Source organism: Danio aesculapii, chromosome 10, assembly GCF_903798145.1.
Source record: "Danio aesculapii chromosome 10, fDanAes4.1, whole genome shotgun sequence".
NCBI lineage: Eukaryota > Metazoa > Chordata > Actinopteri > Cypriniformes > Danionidae > Danio > Danio aesculapii.
In genome coordinates, this window is record NC_079444.1 from 16,567,244 (window position 1) to 16,586,095 (window position 18,852).

The 18,852-nt window shown below is 36.1% G+C and overlaps 1 protein-coding gene across 1 annotated transcript in view; it reads left to right on the forward strand.

Moving 5' to 3' along the window:
- aldh7a1 (aldehyde dehydrogenase 7 family, member A1) overlaps window positions 1–18,245 on the forward strand; it is a 35,599-nt gene extending 17,354 nt beyond the window's left edge. Inside the window, exons 4-18 of the mRNA XM_056466363.1 lie at window positions 309–389; window positions 468–591; window positions 683–815; window positions 906–950; window positions 8,490–8,567; window positions 8,731–8,828; window positions 11,189–11,230; window positions 11,964–12,058; window positions 12,161–12,245; window positions 16,041–16,147; window positions 16,691–16,807; window positions 16,894–16,991; window positions 17,099–17,172; window positions 17,829–17,904; window positions 18,019–18,245. Coding sequence (XP_056322338.1) covers window positions 309–389; window positions 468–591; window positions 683–815; window positions 906–950; window positions 8,490–8,567; window positions 8,731–8,828; window positions 11,189–11,230; window positions 11,964–12,058; window positions 12,161–12,245; window positions 16,041–16,147; window positions 16,691–16,807; window positions 16,894–16,991; window positions 17,099–17,172; window positions 17,829–17,904; window positions 18,019–18,073 — 1,308 coding nt within the window. The 3' untranslated portion in view covers window positions 18,074–18,245. The remainder of the gene's footprint in view (window positions 1–308; window positions 390–467; window positions 592–682; window positions 816–905; window positions 951–8,489; window positions 8,568–8,730; window positions 8,829–11,188; window positions 11,231–11,963; window positions 12,059–12,160; window positions 12,246–16,040; window positions 16,148–16,690; window positions 16,808–16,893; window positions 16,992–17,098; window positions 17,173–17,828; window positions 17,905–18,018) is intronic.
- The last annotated feature ends 607 nt before the right edge of the window (window positions 18,246–18,852 follow it).

An 18,852-nucleotide genomic window follows, 5' to 3' on the forward strand; every position in this document is an offset into this window, starting at 1 on the left:
CTGTAAAGCTTATTTTTTTATGATTCATTCTGGTTCATTCTGCTGTGGTGACCCCTGAAAAATCAGGGACTAAGCCGAAGGAAAATGAATGAATGAAACTAATTAACATTTGTTCTATGTTTTGTTCCGACATGATTGTTAAAAAAGACAAGAAGATACTCTATGCATTAGTTAGGATTATGTTACCTTCTGAAACATAATGGAGGTATTTACTTGCCTCTTTGTTTAGTTAAATCCAGGTGGTTACATTCTTTTTTTGGACCGTGTATATGCACAAAAAATGCTGACCAATGTTATGTGTTATTTAGGTACCTGCTCCAAAGAGAGGTGAAATTGTTCGACAGATTGGAGAGGCTTTAAGAAGGAAGATCAAAGTTCTTGGAAGCTTAGTAAGTTTGCATTAAAATAATTGTATTCACAGGATTGAGGAAAGGTGCAGAAGTTTTACAGGAGTTTGCTATGCGTAGGTGTCTCTTGAGATGGGCAAGATCTATGTGGAGGGTGTTGGTGAGGTGCAGGAGTATGTGGATGTGTGCGACTATGCTGTAGGGCTGTCCCGTATGATTGGAGGTCCCATTTTGCCATCTGAAAGTGAGCTTACTTTATATTATACCTTCAAATAAATATGACTATGTTTGTATTAAGATAAACGTGGACACTGAGTGTTTACCTGTGATCTAAGGGCCAGGTCATGTGCTGATCGAGCAGTGGAATCCTGTTGGCTTGGTAGGAATCATCACAGCCTTTAACTTTCCTGTGGCTGTATATGGCTGGAACAATGCCATTGCTCTCATCTGTGGAAATGCCTGTCTTTGGTAAGACTTTACTTTTCTCATCAGCTGGATCCAGGATGAGTAATAATGACATTTAACATGCAGTTAATAATTTTGTCATTTTCTTGACAGGAAAGGAGCTCCGACCACACCCCTTACAAGTGTTGCGGTTACCAAGTACGTTCTTTCATAAATTACATGTATTCTTACTTTTATTCATTAAAATTTTAGACAAATATTATGTTAATATTACATCACAAACTACTTAAACAACTATTCGAAGTTATTTTTTTACATGCATCACTCTGCAGTCTTCATAAACAAGCTAATTAAATAACTTTTGACTCAAAATAATCTTCCATGTTAATTTATTTGAGAGGTAACTTTGTATTGTAGGATAACACATTTTTAACATTCAAGTACATCAAGCCACATTTTTGCACCTGTAAACTTTACAGATACAGATGAAGTAAATTTTTTTGCCCTCCTGTTAATTTAAAATAATGTTTTTCAAGTGATCTTTAACAAACCAAGGACATTTTCACAGTATTTCCTATGAAACAAAAATAATTCTTCTGGAGTCATAATAAGTCTTTTTTCTTACAGTTTGTCTTGAATAAAAGTATAAATTTATTTTTGTATTTTTTTTTTTTAATAAAAAAATTATATAAATAAGATCAGTATTATTAGCCTCCTTAAGAAATATTTACTGTGATTTTTTTTGATTGTCTACACAACAAACCAGTTATACAATAACTTTCCTAGTTAACATAACCTAGTTAAGTCTTTAAATTACACTTTAATCTGAATACAACTATCTTGCAAAATGACTAATAAAATAACTGTCAGACAAAAAAGTAGTTATTAAAAATTAGTTAAACTATTACGTTTAAAAAAACGTTGTAAAGAAATCATTTGTTTGAAGACTCGTGGTTTATGTCTCTACTAAAAGCAAAAATTAATGAAGGCAAAATTAAATGAGTTGAATATTACTTTTAGCTAAATGAGCTTGACTGAAAACTAAATTTGATTAACCTATTACATCTGTTCTCTGGTTCTTGCCGAATTCAAGACTGCATTTCCTAACGTAAAACTATGTACACTTAATATCTGATTAATAATAGCCTATGCATAGCAGAGTACTTCCTATATTAAATGTGTTAAAATCGCTATTTAAAACAGAGGTCTAATATAATCAACAGTGGACATTTTGATAGTGTTTCACAACATGAACATGACTGAAGTAGAATTTTTCTTATTACCTGTGTCAATTCAGGGCTTAAAGAGCCCATATTATACATGAAATAGGGTCATATTTTGGTTGTAAGGGTCTCCAACAACAGTCTAATATGCATGCAAGGTCAAAAAACACTTTCATGGTCTTATTTTTACCTAATTATCCCAGTGACTCCCATATGAATCGTTCAGCGAATCATTTGTTCCTAAACCCCTCCTTGGGCAAAGCTTATCTGCGCTGATTGGACCGTTGACAGCCTGTTACGATTGGTCGACACTGACAGCCTTCAGCGCGAGACAGAGTGAAATGCCCAGCAGCTGATCATCAATATAGAAGTAGTCAGAGTGCATACACCCTTCATATTAGTGTAAGGGGTGGATTTTGGCTGCCAGTGAGTGAATGTAAATACAGACGACGGACTTGAAAATACTGACGACTAACACAAGTCTCCTAGCCCGTCACAATCTACCTGCTCTTTTTTTGCACACGCACACGCACGCACACACGCACACACACACACACACGCACACACACACACACTTGATTAATTTTATTTGGAATGACTAATACTAATTAAAGCAACACAAAATCCAAATAATCATAAAGAGCCCATGATGTTTCACAGTACAAGCAGTAGATACAACCATTGAGTTTCTTTTGTGTGACAATATTAAAACACTCAATCAAGTCTGCGCATAGTAGTGAGTAAATGGATTAGGGATAGAGATCCACACATCTTCCCCACACATGAAGACTGCCTATTTATTGCAGACACAGAACAGTACTTTGCAATTTTAGAGTCTCTTGCAGTTTTACCTCTTCAAGGGAGCGAATCATTTCACTATGAGGTAAAGAACCAAAAGCATCCCGATAGTCCACAAACAACGCATAAAAGCGGGAGGACTCATGTTTAAAGTCGTCAATAGCAGTCTTCTAACAGAAAACATGTTCGTTCATTCCTTGCCTCTCTATATATGCTTTTTGTTTTGTTGATAGAATATCAGAATCCACAAGCCAAGGCAGAATATGATTTAAAATGCATTTCATAAATACCTTGTAAATGGAGGGCAACAGTGATATATCTCTCCAGGTGGAGGGATCTTCCGGAATATTGTCTTTCTTGGGAATCCTGTGGATGATGGCTCCTTTCCACAGATCAGGAACTTTTCCATTGATTAAGCAAACATTGAAAATCTGTATTAACGTCGTTGCTGTAAAGTGTTTTGTTGCTTTAAGCACTTCATAAGTTACCCCGTCAGCTCCACACGCCTTGTTGTTGGGAAGGGTGAGGAGCACTTTTGTGATTTCATTTGTGGTGAAGTTGGAAGTTCTGGGCTGTGTGTTGGTATCAATCGGACCAAGGGTGCCACACCATGGGGGGCTGCTACGCTGGTGATGCCGCTGCCTGGGCCCGCACTTCATAGAATAGTATTCATATACCTTAGACACATCATTTACGGCAGGGGGAGGAATCGGGTGAGTACTATTATTTAAGATGATGTCAATGGCTTTACCTCTACGATGTTTCCAGAGATAGACTAGCTCATTTTGGCTCACCTCTATAGACTCTCTCACTCTGCTGGATTTGTCGCTCTGTTAAGCGTTGGTTGAATAGTTTTCCGTATGTAGCACAACTGGTGATCTATCCATTCAGTGAGTGTGTGCTGGTCAGATCCGAGTTGGAATGCTCCACAGAGAGGGAATTTTCTCAGGATTCTCGCTGTATATTTCAACAAGGGTAAGCCCAGTGGCCTTTGGTCTCTGTGCACTATTGTGAAGGCTCCGTTCTTATAATATACTCCACATAGGATGGTTCTTAATTTTGTCCAATGACGCGTTACCGGAAAAGAGTATGACTTGTTTATCGGTCATTAATTTCACGTCCAGGGTTTCCCTGAACTCTTTTTCTTGTGCCTGAAAACATATCCATTCCTGATCAGAGAGCGGACGGGTATATTGTTCAAAATATGTTAAGTTAGCAGCTGTATGATTTCCTTTAGGGAAAGCGCACTTTGAGATTAGTTCCATCTGCAGTTGCAAATCTTGCCGCTTCTCATAGCGTCCTTAACCACAGTTTTCAATGTTGCAATTAAACGCATAACTTGACCAGTTAAGGCTCCTTCTGCGTTCTCGACGGCAGTTACGACGGGTGTAGATGGTTAAATTAGTTTTAGTACAACATGTTTGCACGTGGGAGCATTCGCCATATTATACCCTCCTCCTCAAAGGACACAACACCAAAATAAAAGTCCTTAACAGAAACATTCAAAAGCAGAATACATTGAATGCACTTTTGGGTTAAGGGCGGCTTGATCGCTGTTCGCCTAGAGCGCCAGCCAGTTCAGCTTGCTTCAGCCCTGAGTGTTGTTTAGACACCTCACTCCAAACCTGAGCTGAACTATTTTGAAACTTGACTGCTGCTAGTGTGTAAGAATAGCTGACGATGGCCATAGCAACGACAAACAGCAGTGGAACGCGAGCTCACAAATGCAATCAAATCCATAAACAAAACAGCACACGTCGCGTTTTCAACGTGGCTTTACACGCGATATGAGAATATACAGAGTTAACCCGATACAGTACAAACGGTTACAAGTAACAAAACACAATTAAATACATAATTTGCAAGCTAGAGTAAAAAAGGAGGCAACAATTTTAATCGCACAAATCGGTTATATCGTTTATGATTAAGATGGTCAATTTGAATGTTCTCCCTGTGTTCACATGAGTTTCCTTCGGGTGCTTTGGTTTTCCCTGCAGTCCAGAAACGAGTGAGTGAAGTGCAATTGCATCATTGATGAAGCAGAACACCATAGTTAGCGAACATAGTTGCAGGTGCCTCAGGATGCCTTTGGAGCTGATGCTTACTTGTTGGTTGTGGTTGGAGTTGTTACAGATTTAATATCTCAAAGTGGTGGAAGTGGTAAAAAATCTGAGGATAAAAACAGGTACTGCAACAATGCAAGGGAAAAAAGTCATCTTTGAAGGAGGACTGATTATGTACCTTTTACAAGATGTTGTAAGACCGCATTAGTTGTGCGCCTTGCTTACACATTGCTGAATACACACAGGATGTACAGCAATACACAAATATCTTTACAAATGGAAAAAAAAATTAAAGGAATAAAATAAAAAATATATATTATTTTCTACATCTAAAAACCACTGCCTCCATGCCTTCACCTCGGGGGGCTTTTTTTAGTCTATTCATGACAACTTGCTTTTGTATAATGTTTTTATAGTAGTATTATTTATTATATGCAAATTTATACTTGCTTTATTAAAAACAAGCTTAGATTTGTCCACCTGTCAGGTTTTGGACCATATGGGGCATAGCATGTGTGTTTGGATATTTAACTTAGTCTTTTGAGCACACTTCGTTATAGTTGTTCATTTATTAATTTGCTGGAAATTAGAACTGAATTTAGAAATAGTTTTAAAACATTTTTGCGCTTAACAAACTTAATTAATTATATAGGCTAATGGATGTCTGTGCGTACAACACATTTCCTTATCCACAAAAGAAAGAAAGTGAAAGGAAAGGCAGAATGGAGGAGGCTCATCCTTTATCCTCGCGCTACTGATGGTCTGTTTAACTGTTTTATTGCTCGTGAAGCGTTCAGTTTTTCCACTTGCAAAGTCAGCCATGAAAATAGCAAAGGCGCCATAGTGTGATACAACTGACTCTTAAAAGGGACGGGGAGATGAGACTCTGATTGGTTTATTCTTAAAACAAACCCATAACTCATTAAGAAAATAGGCTCAACCCTGCTAGACCATGTGCTGCATCCCTTAATGCTTTTGCATTTGTGCTTTAGACTTTGTGCCTAGATCATTAAATAGAGCCCTTAGGCTTCGATCAAAATTGTGCCGTCGCTTTAAATTTTAATGAGACTTAGCTCATTTTAAAAGGGGTGGTGCTACAAGTATCTTTGAATCACCATAGTGGCAGATTTAAAACAGAACTAATGTTCTGTAAAAAAAAATATATAAATAAAAAAAAAAGTGGCCCAGAAGAAGGCAGTCTATGGAGACTACAGTATGTATATTTGTGAATCCTAAAAATCCACATTTATAATCCTCATAGTCGCTGACAGTATCTATTTCATCAGGTAAAGTGAAAATTCTAATGGGCAGACAGCTGCTTTTCAATCAGGGCTGTTTATGCTAATGAGGGAGAGATTATCACTAATGGTTAGGCTTTCTTCCTCCGATGACGTGCAAAAGAAGAATGTCACTCAAAGTGTTTCTGACTGTTTTAAAAAGTAAATTAAATAATAAAGCATTATTTTGTAATAATAAATCATTTTAGTAGATGACCAAAGCAAAACTTTTTATGTGTAAATAAACAAGGAATTTAAAATAGGCAAAGAGGGTTACATATTAAATATTGTATAATTCAATTCAATTCAATTCAATTCAATTCACCTTTATTTGTATAGCGCTTATACAATGTAGATTGTGTCAAAGCAGCTTCACATAAAAGGTCACAGTAAATAGGAACAGTGTAGTTAAGTTTGTAGTGTTTAAGTTCAGTTCAGTTTAGCTCAGTTCAGTGTGGTTTAATAATCACTACTGAGAGTCCAAATATTGAAGAGCAAATCCAACGATGCGCAGCTCTACAGATCCTGAACCATGCAAGCCAGTGGCGACAGCGGAGAGGGAAAAAAACTTCACTAAAGGCGGAAGTGAAGAAAAAAAACCTTGAGAGAAACCAGGCTCAGTTGGGCACGACCATTTTAATTTCTCCGCTGGCCAAACGTCTTGTGCAGAGCTGCAGTCTCAGTGGCGGAGGCTGGAAGCTGGCCTCAGCGAAGACTCGTCTGTCTCTGGAGCGTCATAGGAAACAGTCTCATGTTCTCCACTCTTCCATGACCATCGCAGTAGCTGCTCAGGATTCGGCCTGGTCCAGGATATGGAAACCTTGGGATCATCTCGTCGTTGGTCTTGGATCGAATCAGTGACTCTGCATAGTCTGAGGGCCTCGGGAAGAGTATCCCCAGGTGGAAATGGAGAATAAAGAAAATAATTAGCGTAGCTGATGTTCACAGTGTATATCAGCAAGATGCATAACCTGTGTGGAAGCCCCCTAAGTGGTGCACTAAGTGTATGCTTTACTGAACAGATAGGTCTTTAATCTAGTTTTGAATTGGGAGAGTGTGTCTGAGCCTCGGACGTTATCAGGAAGGCTATTCCAGAGTTTAGGAGCTATAAATGAGAAGGCTCGACCTCCTTTACTCGACTTTGCTATTCTAGGTACTACCAGAAGTCCTGAGTTTTGAGATCTTAAAGAGCGAGTTGGATTGTAGCGAGACAGAAGATTGGTTAGATAAGCAGGAGCTAGATTATTTAGAGCTTTATATGTAAGAAGCAATATTTTAAATTCAATACGAAACTTAACAGGCAGCCAGTGTAAGGAGGATAAAATTGGGGTGATGTGATCAAATTTTCTAGACCTGGTTAGAACTCTGGCAGCTGCATTTTGTACTAATTGAAGTTTGTTAATAGAGGATGCTGGGCAGCCAGCAAACAGAGCATTACAGTAGTCCAGCCTAGAAGTCATAAAAGCATGGACTAGCTTTTCTGCATCTGAGATGGATAGCATACTTCGTAACTTAGCTATATTTCTCAGATGAAAGAAAGCAGTTTTTGTGACATGGGAAATATGATTTTTAAAAGTTAAATTGCTGTCTAATATGACACCCAGATCTTTTATAGTAGAACTAACGCTAACTTTGTATCCCTCTAATTGTAGATCGAGTTGTGAGATCTGCTGTGTACAGGATTTAGGCCCAATAAGTAATAATTCTGTTTTGTCTGAGTTTAAGAGAAGATAATTGTTGGTCATCCAGTCTTTAACATCTTTAATACACTCAGTTAGCTTGGACAGATTAGACGTCTCGTCAGGTTTAGTTGAAATATATAATTGAGTATCATCTGCATAGCAGTGAAAGCTGATCCCATGTCTTCTAATAATGTCTCCCAGGGGTAGCATGTATATTGTAAACAGTAAAGGGCCTAAAACTGATCCTTGAGGCACCCCGTATTTTACTGGGCTGATTTGTGAAGGCTGTCCATTTATATTTACAAACTGGTAACGGTCAGATAAGTATGACTTAAACCATTGTAGGGCCTGTCCTTGGACACCTGTAGACTTTAAGCGATTAATAAGGATACCATGGTCAATGGTGTCAAATGCCGCACTAAGATCGAGTAGAACTAATAGCGAGATGCACCCTTGGTCAGCAGCTAGGAGTAAATCGTTGGTTATTTTCACTAATGCAGTTTCTGTACTGTGATGAGCTCTGAAACCTGACTGAAACACTTCAAAAACATTGTTGGTCTGCAGAAACATTGTTGGTCTGCAGAATCATTCATAATGATCTTTAGCTAAGCTGGTGTGTTTTTGACTCTTAGGTTTGTATTGTTTTTTGTTATATGCATGCCCTTTTTTAAATCTCTTTCATATTCTATTGTAGGATTGTAGCTGAAGTGTTGGAGCAGAATCATCTTCCTGGTGCAATCTGTTCTATGACATGTGGTGGCGCTGACATTGGGTATTTGACAAATAAATGAAATTGAGCACTAAAGCATTTGTACTCTTATCTGTGTTAGTACTCTTATTGGAAGTTCACAGGTGCATAATAAACATTTAGACTGTTAACTACTAAACTTGTACTGTACAGAGAAAATCGTTTAGTTGGTTATGTGTGTACGCAGCATGGCCATGGCTAAAGATGAGCGAGTGGGTCTTCTGTCCTTCACGGGTAGCACTCATGTGGGCAAACAAGTGGCAATGATGGTACAAGAGCGGTTTGGTGAGTCTTATACATTACATTTAAAATTTAATCAAAGTCTGTCATATTTAATGTTTTGATGGCTAACCCAAATCCTTCATATTGACTGAGAGTGAAACACAGCATCTTTATATTAGCATTGCTACAATACATTATGTGTTATGGTACCAAACCCGCTAAGTTACCACAATAGTAAGTATATATTAAGCTATTAATTGATTTGATATTATTGCAGGTGCTGTTTTAGTGTATTGCTATTTACACAAATTACAAAATCATTTGTTGTTCATTTTTATAGCTCAAATTTTTAGAATTGAAAACAGCACATACGTAAAATATTTTTGCCTGCTGCTCTGTGTGCACCTTGCATTGTAGAGAGCTGTGAATTAAAAAGAATTAAAAGCTTCTGTCATAAACCACCTACACAATCAAAACAAACACTCACTTTTAATTATAAGCCTGTCTCACTGCAGGCATTCTCCCATTGAAACACAAACTATGATTGTGCCAATCCATGTCATTTCCTGTGGTCACACAAAACTGCGCACAGTAACAACACAAAATTTAACAGTTTTTACCATCACAAAATGTACATTTAATCAATGATTATATTGTCAAGCCAAGTCAATTTTATTAATTTAAATTGTAATTTACAATTTATACTACTAAAAATGTACCATTTACAGTGTAGATTGTTAAAGGGCACCTATTTTACCCCTTTTAAAAGATGTTAGATAAACATTTGCTGTTTCCAGTTGTGTCTGTAAAGTTTTAGCTTAAAAGACCCATCACATTATTTATTATAAAATGCAGAATATGCCCATTTTGGAGTTTGAGGACAGTGTAGCTGTTTTGGTAGCCTGTGGCTTAAAATGCAAATGAAATGGTTCTCCCTGCCCACCATTCCCATGTGCGTGTCTGCTTTTCTGCGTCAAAGAAACAGCGGTCAGTGATGTCAGAGACAGACACAGATGAAGCTGAAATACAGCTGATTAGTCAATAATACATTGTAAGTTTATTTGATGTCTTTGTGGTGTAGTCTATTCAACCCTTTCTGAAACGATTAGTCACACACAAATGCCATTTGCTTTACCCACGTGTGCGTGTTTACTGACCCCATGCAGCCGTGGTGATTATAGAGGTTAAGAACTACATAGTGATTTTACTGTCTTTATTACAAATATGCTCTGTTTTAAAAAGTTTTAAACCTGTAAAACTATTTTTTTTAAATGCAGCTGATCACAGAGAGTTGAAACATTTTAATCCCAGTTTCTTTGCGAAAAATGTTCTGTGGACATGTGTATACATGTTATTATGAAGACATGCCACCTGTCAATCAAATCTTGTGGGCGGGGAAAACTGCACTCCTACATCACGTTGTGGTGGGCCTCAAAATCACTGGGATTTGGATCTGGTAGAATCTTACTAATTACATTACTTTTTAATCTGTGCATTGGAGACTCCAACCCACAACCTAGGCTACTGGAGTACAATCAGGGTATCCGCAGGGTCTTAAAAAAATCTTAAATTTCAAAAACAAAACTTAGGCTTTAAAAGTCTTAAATTCACTGAAATATTGTGTTTTCGGTATTAAATCATTTTAAACAGGTCTTAATTTTCCTTTTAATTTTCCCAATCAGGCCGACACCCAATCACCAATAAATCGTCTTAAAACCTTTTTAAGTTTTTAATGCAAAGAGTTACAATTCACAACAGATGTTTTGTCATTTTACAGCAAATTCTCCTAATTAAATTCCCTAATCAGGCAAAGAAAACTACAGCAACACATCCTTTAACATGATCTTTCAATAATACAAAAACTATTTACAGAAGTTACTCAGGCCATTGGAAATAATCATTAGTGTTTAGCCCTGTATAAGTCTAATATTTCATTTATAATGTTTTAAAAGGGTCTTAAAAGTTTTAAATTTGACTTGAAGAAACCTGCAGAAAACCTGAAAATTATCTACATTAAGAAATATTTATTATTCTACAGTATTATTACTTGGTCAGGCAATATTTTGAAGCTTGGTACTTTAGTGAAATCACAAACGCATCTAGTTTAAGGAACTTTTTTTTTTTAAGAATTTAAGAAATTTAAGAAAAAAAAATGCTTCACTTCAAAGATATATCAAATGTAAAACATTTTGGGGTGTGACACAAATACTGAAATAAAAGATTTATTGATAGGAGTCATTTAAACGTCCTCACCACTAATGCAAAGGCCCACACAATTTAGCTGTAACAAACAGCTAAGATGAATAAATATGTGTTTAGTAATTGATCATTAACTGTTTGGCTTCAAGACATCTTTAGAATATTGTTTTAGTTTCTGCTTTGACATGATGTGATTCTTAGAGTGAATATTTTGATTTATACAGGTCGTCAGCTACTGGAGTTAGGTGGAAATAATGCCATCATAGGTTTGTTGCAAATTTTCTTTATCATTCATAATTTAGTGATTTTTTTTTTTTTTTTATCCTGCTGCTTTAAAAATTGGCTCTTTATGTTTGTATAATATTTTAAAGGCTTGCACATTGTTTAGAGGAAAACATGGGACATATACTACCTTTTTTCTATATTTTTGTAATGAACTGCCAAATATTTTGGCTGATGAATGATTTACTAAATGTAATTGTTAGTTGACAAAGGAGCTTTTGAATGTTCCATGCTTTGTTTTGGTGAACATCACATTTTTCCTCATTAACACAAAAACAATTACATGGACAAAGCCAAGTAACCAGCATAGAGACCTCATAAGAACTGAACTCCAGGTGATAGTTACTCCAGCCAGAATTTCAAGCATGCTAGATTTTTTTTTCTGCTCAGAGCTGCAAGATAAAAACTAAATAAGTAAAAAAAAATCTTGCTTAAATAATTTTATATTTTTATAGTTCAATGAAAGAACAGCCTAGTTGCTATTCAAGGAGTTTTATTCAATATAAATATATATTTTTATTTACAAATTTGTTTTATTTAGTAGAATGAACAGGTCCCATAGGGTAAATTGTTATAAGACTATTTCATCATATCAGCTATGGAATTTCAAATACTTGCAAATGTCTTCACTTTACTAGCAGAGAAGTAAAAGGTGGTCACCCTATTTTGTTTACTTTGTCTTCTTCATAAAGTAATTGCATAATATTTTTGTTCCAGTATTTGAGGACGCTGATCTTAGTTTGGTTGTACCATCTGCTGTCTTTGCATCTGTGGGAACGGCTGGTCAGCGATGTACTACTACCAGACGACTGGTTAGTATTGTGTACCAAGCATAAACATATTAACAAAACCCATTACTCCTCCTTTGCATTAATCTGTCAGCCTGATATTGCTCTGTTGTACTTCTGAATTAGATGCTGCATGAAAGTATACACGATGAGGTTGTGGAGAGAATCGCTAAAGCTTACAAGCAGATCCGCATTGGTGACCCCTGGGATCGTAAGTCAGTACAGAATTATGGGTGGCATTTGTATTAAGGGCATATATTTTTTAGTTACAGTATTGTTCAAAATAATAGCAGTACAATGTGACTAATCAGAATAATCCAGGTTTTTAGTATATATATTTTTTGATACATAGCAAACACGTTACCAGTAGATGCAGCAGATTATCAGAAAACAAACAAGAACCAGCATTCTTGATATGCAAGCTTTTAAGGCTGTGCAATCGGGCAATTAGTTGAAAGGGGTGTGTTAAAAAAATTGCAGTGTGGCATTCAATCAGTGAGGTCATCAATTTTGTCAAAAAACAGGTGTGAATCAGGTGACCCCTATTTAAGGATGAAGCCTAGACTTGTTGAACATGCATTTGAAAGTCTGAAGCTGGATTTATACTTTCCCCTGGCACTGAATCGCGCACATCTGCTGACTGCGCGCACACCTTATGAAACGGACAAAGCTTTTATACTTGCTGCATTCGCCGTTGTGATATTCTTTAAATTGACAGGGGGTGGTCAAAAGAAACTGACTGTAAAATAAGACAGATAAACAGAGTAGGTAGTTTCCGTAACTACGTCATATCATCAATATCATTCAATATTTTTAAACTAATTATTTTTATAAATTATTTGAATGATTATAAAGATTTTTATAACCATTCAAGATTTTTTTTTTATCAAACTTTGATGCACCACTTGCTTTTGTTTAAATCTTGGACAGTTTTACCTATTACAATTTATAAAAATATTAATGACAAGAGAACATGGGTTACTCTACAAATATATTTTTTATTATTTCAAGAATAAAAAAAAAAATTACACTTACTAAAAAATACAGATTTTTTTTTTTTTATCTAGCCTGCTTCACAATTCACACATTATTGTCTGTCTAGTTTCTGTCTTCTACTTATGCTAAAAAGGCAATAATGGTCTAACATTGCTGACGGTTATCACCAATAAAGCCTAGAAAAACAGCGCATCAGTATATTGTAAACTGATTTATCAAAGAAATCATTTGTTCCTTGATTATAGTTTCGTAACTATTAACTTGTTCTAAATTCAAAATTGCAATATTTACATCAGTGTTAAACCTATAAATGGTGGAAACATATTTCTGTAATTCTGTACCTGGGTCTCCACTTTTTTCATGTGCTCTTTTGGTTTTAACAAACTTATCCATCTGGTTTTTCCAAACCTTTTAACAAAAACTTTCCTCCTTTCCCACAACTGTTGCATTTTCTAGCCAAGAATTATTGGTCATCTGGCTATCTTTGTGATCACGGATCATAAATATGTCTGTACAGTTCTGCCTGTTTCAGACAAAATCTTTTTAAAGTGATTCACATTCAACTCAAATCAAACATGGCGCCACGCGCACTATTTGCTTGTGTCTCAAAAAAAAAAAACTGCGCTCCGCCAGCCGAAATCATGTCATCCCCTTCCAAAACTCTGCAATGACATCACATTCGCCGCGCGCACTCAAGCGAACTAGCAGACACGTCGAATATAAACCATGGGTCGTTCAAGACATTGTTTGGAAGAACAGCATACTTTCATTAAAAAGTTGATTGGAGACAGGAAAACCTATAAAGAGGTGCAAAAAATGATAGGCTGTTCAGCTAAAAGGATCTCCAATGCTTTAAAATGGTGGGCAAAACCAGAGAGATGTGGAAGAAAACAAAGGACAACCATCAACATGGATCGAAGAATAACCAGAATGGCAAAGGCTTAGCCAGTGATCACCTCCAGGATGATCAAAGACAGTCTGGAGTTACCTGTAAGTACTGTGACAGTTAGAAGACTTCTGTGTGAAGCTAATCTATTTTCAAGAATCCCACGCAAAGTCCCTCTGTTAAAAAAAGGCAGAAGAGGTTACAAAAAAATGTGCAGAGGAGGTTACAACTTGCCAAAGAACACATCAACTGGCCTAAAGAGAAATGGAGGAACATTTTGTGGAATGATGAGAGTAAAATTGGTGTAAGTGGAATAACAGCTGAAAGGTGCCACAAGGTGGTTGACTCCATGCCACACAGATGTGAAGCAGTTATAAAAATTGTGGTCATACAATTAAATACTAGTTTAGTGATTCACAGGATTGCAAAATCATAAAAACACAAATGTTTACAAAATAGTTTTGAGTTTGTACAGTGAACGGCAGACACTGCTATTTTTTTTAACCCAGGAGCTCTGTCAAGCCTTCGAGAGAGGGAAACAAGCCAAAGCGTTGTGCATATGGATTGTGCAAATTTGACACCCTGTATCCTTAGTTTGGACAGGGTGGTGGAATTTTTTTTCCCTTTTTAAAACCAAAAACCCAAGTGGAGAAGTGCCAGCGTGTCTTTTTCTTCTTCTTTTTTATCGCTCGATATTATGAGCACTGATCCATTTAAGGTCATGAGTTATTGATCCGGAAAATACGAATCTACGAATATGTTGCTAACTTTACTGAACTTCATATTTCCATCTGTTTCAAGCTATGAATATTTGAAGTTACAAATCAACAGAACAAAACAGAGATTTGATCACAAACTGAGCACTTGTGATCAATATAATTTACTTTACCCGCAGCTGTTTTTCAGTAATTTATAAAGAGCACACAAACATACTGACAGTTATAGGTAACGTTACTGTACATTATGGGTCAATAATGCTAATATTTGGCACAAATCCAACAATTTCCCCTTTCTGGCTGTTCTTTCTGTGAAGGAATGATGTAGACACACTGTCTATGCGTGTTTCCTCGTTGGTTAGTAACATTATATTTCATTGCACAACAATTGTCTGTCAGGCTTTTGGCTAAAAAAAAGAGAAATCATGGTTTAATTTGTTATTATTAGATTGTTTTTAAATTTCACCTCTCCTGTGCATGAACTAAGCTGTTGAATGGTCAGCGTATGAGGTGGCTAGGCTAACCTAGCTTCAGTTGTGATTGAATTCTTCTCTAATCGGTTGCCTATTATATTGCGAATATACTCCTGTAATGCAGTACTTTTTTGTCTGGCTTTCTCGGATATCTCATCTGTTTGCCAAAAATGACTAATTATATCCCTGGCAATGTCTGACACAGGCACATACATATAGTAATAGATGTGCCAGGCACGAAAGCTTGACAGGCGTAGCAACTGTAACTAAGGAGGGCGGGGCTTAGCGAAGGGTCAATTGCAATGCCTTAAAAGCTTGGTCTTGTTTGTTTTCTTATAATCTACTGCACCTACTGGTAACTTTTTTTTTTTTTTTGCCATGAATCAATAAAAAAATACTAAACCTAAATTATTCTGGTTAGTCACGTTGTACTGCTATTATTTTTGAACAATACTGTATATACGTTTTTTCCAATAAAAGTCAAATATATTTTTCCTAATTCATATAATTTTAATATTTATTACAACATTTTAATTAGAAATGATGGTTTCTGAAGCTGTGCTGTAGTCAGATTTCACATTTAGAAAAACTTTAGATTATGATTTGGTATGCATGCACATTTTAACAAATGTAAAGGCATTTCTGGTTTCTGTATGTATGCTATATATTAGGTTTGATATGTGTTAAAATGCTTTTTAAATGCTTTTTTTGCTTTACTTGCTTGTGTTTTAGGGTATATAATTCATGATTTTTTTGAATGACAATATCAACCATTCAAATAAATTAATATTCAGTTATTTAATATGCGATTTTATATTTTATTGGGAAAAAATGGCCAGCTGTAGCCTGAATGCTCCGTTATTGAATGATATCAAATGTTTTATATGTCTGTTTTAAATCTAGATGTACATGAATTCTTTTGCATTTTATAACAGCAAACACTCTTTATGGACCTCTGCACACCAAACAGGCTGTTCAGCAGTATCTAGCAGCCATAGAGCAGGCAAAGGAGCAGGGTGGGACTGTTGTGTGTGGAGGAAAGGTATTGCTTTTCATCTCTGACAAATGCAGCAGTGTGATTACAGCACAAAATATGGCTTATGCTTACTACCCTATATATGTGTATGTGTGCTCAGCATATATAATTATTAATAAGTATATGAATTTTTTTAATTCTGTTTTTGATTGTTACAGCAGCTTAACAGATCAAAATTATCAGTTTTAAAATTATAAATGCTTCAGTTGAATTGTGATTCAGTGATTGAAGTTCAGTTCACAAAACACGGAAGAGAATATTAAAGAGTTTTATATTGTGTACCTTGCATGATTAAATTTTAATAAATAAGGTGTGTAGAACATGAATTATTTGCTAGAAATTAATTAGAAAATGTAACGATTTAAATGTTATTTGACACATAAAACGCATTGCTGTAAAAGTTGACTGTTCTCCCAGTTTAACAACTTATTACTTTCATTTCTTTGGGATAAAAGGTCATGCCAGTTCAACATTATTTAAGCTTATGCCAATTTTACCATCATGATCTGGATGAGGCATTTATTTTAAGCTCTGAAATTTATTTGACAGATTATGGATCGGCCAGGGAACTATGTGGAACCCACTATTATCACTGGACTACCGCACAATGCTTCTATAGTTCACACTGAGACCTTTGTGCCTATCCTTTATGTACTGAAATTTAAGGTGGGCTTCTTTACTATGTTGTATTTTGCTAGCTTTATCAAATGATTAGTATTTTGCTCAAAAAACTGTTTTGTCTCTGGGTTTAGACAGAGGACGAGGCATTTTCCTGGAATAATGAAGTTAAACAAGGGCTTTCCAGCAGTATCTTTACTAAAGACATGGGAAGAGTGTTCCGTTGGTTAGGGTATGTGTGCAAAGGCACTTTCTGTTTTCAAAGTCACTTGACACAGGTCTTGCTTGTTAAACCGAATGTTTTGAAATACTCATTAGTAACACTTATCTGTTGTATAGTCCTAAAGGCTCCGACTGTGGCATTGTGAACGTTAACATTCCAACCAGCGGTGCTGAGATTGGAGGAGCGTTTGGTGCGTATCTATTATACACCGTACCATTTTAAAAATACTAACCAAATGTACATTTAACATTTTTCAGTGATAAGCTTTATTGTTGCTTGTTCTAAAGCCACCTTTAATAATTGAAAACCACCACCAATTGGAAATATTCTTTTCAGAAATTATGACTTTTTAGTTGCAAAACGCATTGAAATACTAAATGATCTTTAGACCCAGCTTTACAGAAGTTACCAAAAATCTTGTTGGATGTGCTTTTTTTTAGATTGGTGTATTTAAGTTAAAATACCAGGGGTAATGAGAATTTGTATTACTCCCATTCGAGGGTAAAACTTAATTTATACAAATTTGTACGAAGAACTCATGTAGCGAAGTGATATTAAAAGACCAAATTCAATGCACTCTTTACTAATGGTGTAATGTTTTAAGCATTAAGTCCTCATATATCATATGATCAGGACAGATTTGTTGATCAACATCTGCTCATTTTAGCTGTTGATCTGTAGTGTAAATGCTTTTAACCGAAGGAATGGCATTTAGGTATACATTTTATCACGTTGATTCCCCTCACCCGCCAACCCCCATGTTCTTGCCATTGCAAGCACCATGTTTTACAGGAAGCTGTACATTGTCTATGAAAATTCATCAACATTTCTTGTGTGTTTGGACAGGAGGTGAGAAACACACAGGAGGTGGGCGCGAGTCAGGCAGCGATTCTTGGAAGCAGTACATGAGAAGGTCGACATGGTAAGTGCAAGTCTACATTGCCATAAAATTTTACAGCATGCTGGACTTAAAAATATAGTTTATCATAAAACAACAGATGTACTGACTTCCCATGTTCTTGCTCTCTTTTTGCAGCACGATCAACTACAGCAAAGATCTGCCATTGGCCCAGGGGATCAAGTTTGAGTGAATTATGATGTTGCCTAGTTAGTGGTGTAAAACAGCATTCATGATTCATGTTTGTTTCATATAAATCTGGTTGTACTCCCACAGTCCACTGATCATTGCAACCCATTGTTTTGTAGCACTTACCCTTAATGCTTAAAGATTTGATGATGCTAATTAAACCATTAATAAACTAAGCCAGTGTTTGTTAATTTTGTTAACAGTTGTGTAGTAGGTCAAGATGTTTGTGTTGATGCTTGTTGAAGTACAGGGGTGATGATCAGAGGTGTAAAGTAACAAATTACAAATACTCAAACTAATGTAATTAAGAAGCTTTTCTCAGGAATTGTAATTTACGAAGTAAAGTTTAAAATGTGTACTTTTACTTTCCCCTTGAGTACATTTTAGTGCAGTATTGGTACTTTTACCCCACTACCTTCCTTCAAACTGCAGGCACTACTTTATTTTTTCTTGTCTATGGGGATTAGAAAAATCAGTCCTGTGATTTCTGTCCAGTCAAATTGCACATAGAAGGTAAATCGCATCATAATGAACTACCTGAAGATGTAGGAATTGTGTTGCAGCATACTGTTTGGAAGTATTAGAAGTGTCCAAGAAGATGTCCAAAATCGTCACACACAATGACCCAGAGACTGTTTAGATGCATGTCACTGATGAGAAGATGATGGACGTTAACTGTATGATGACCGAAATGGCCTTTAACACCCAGCAGGCACAAGATGCCAACATGACATCAGATTGATGTTGTACCCCAACGCCATGGGGACATGCATCTTATTTGGA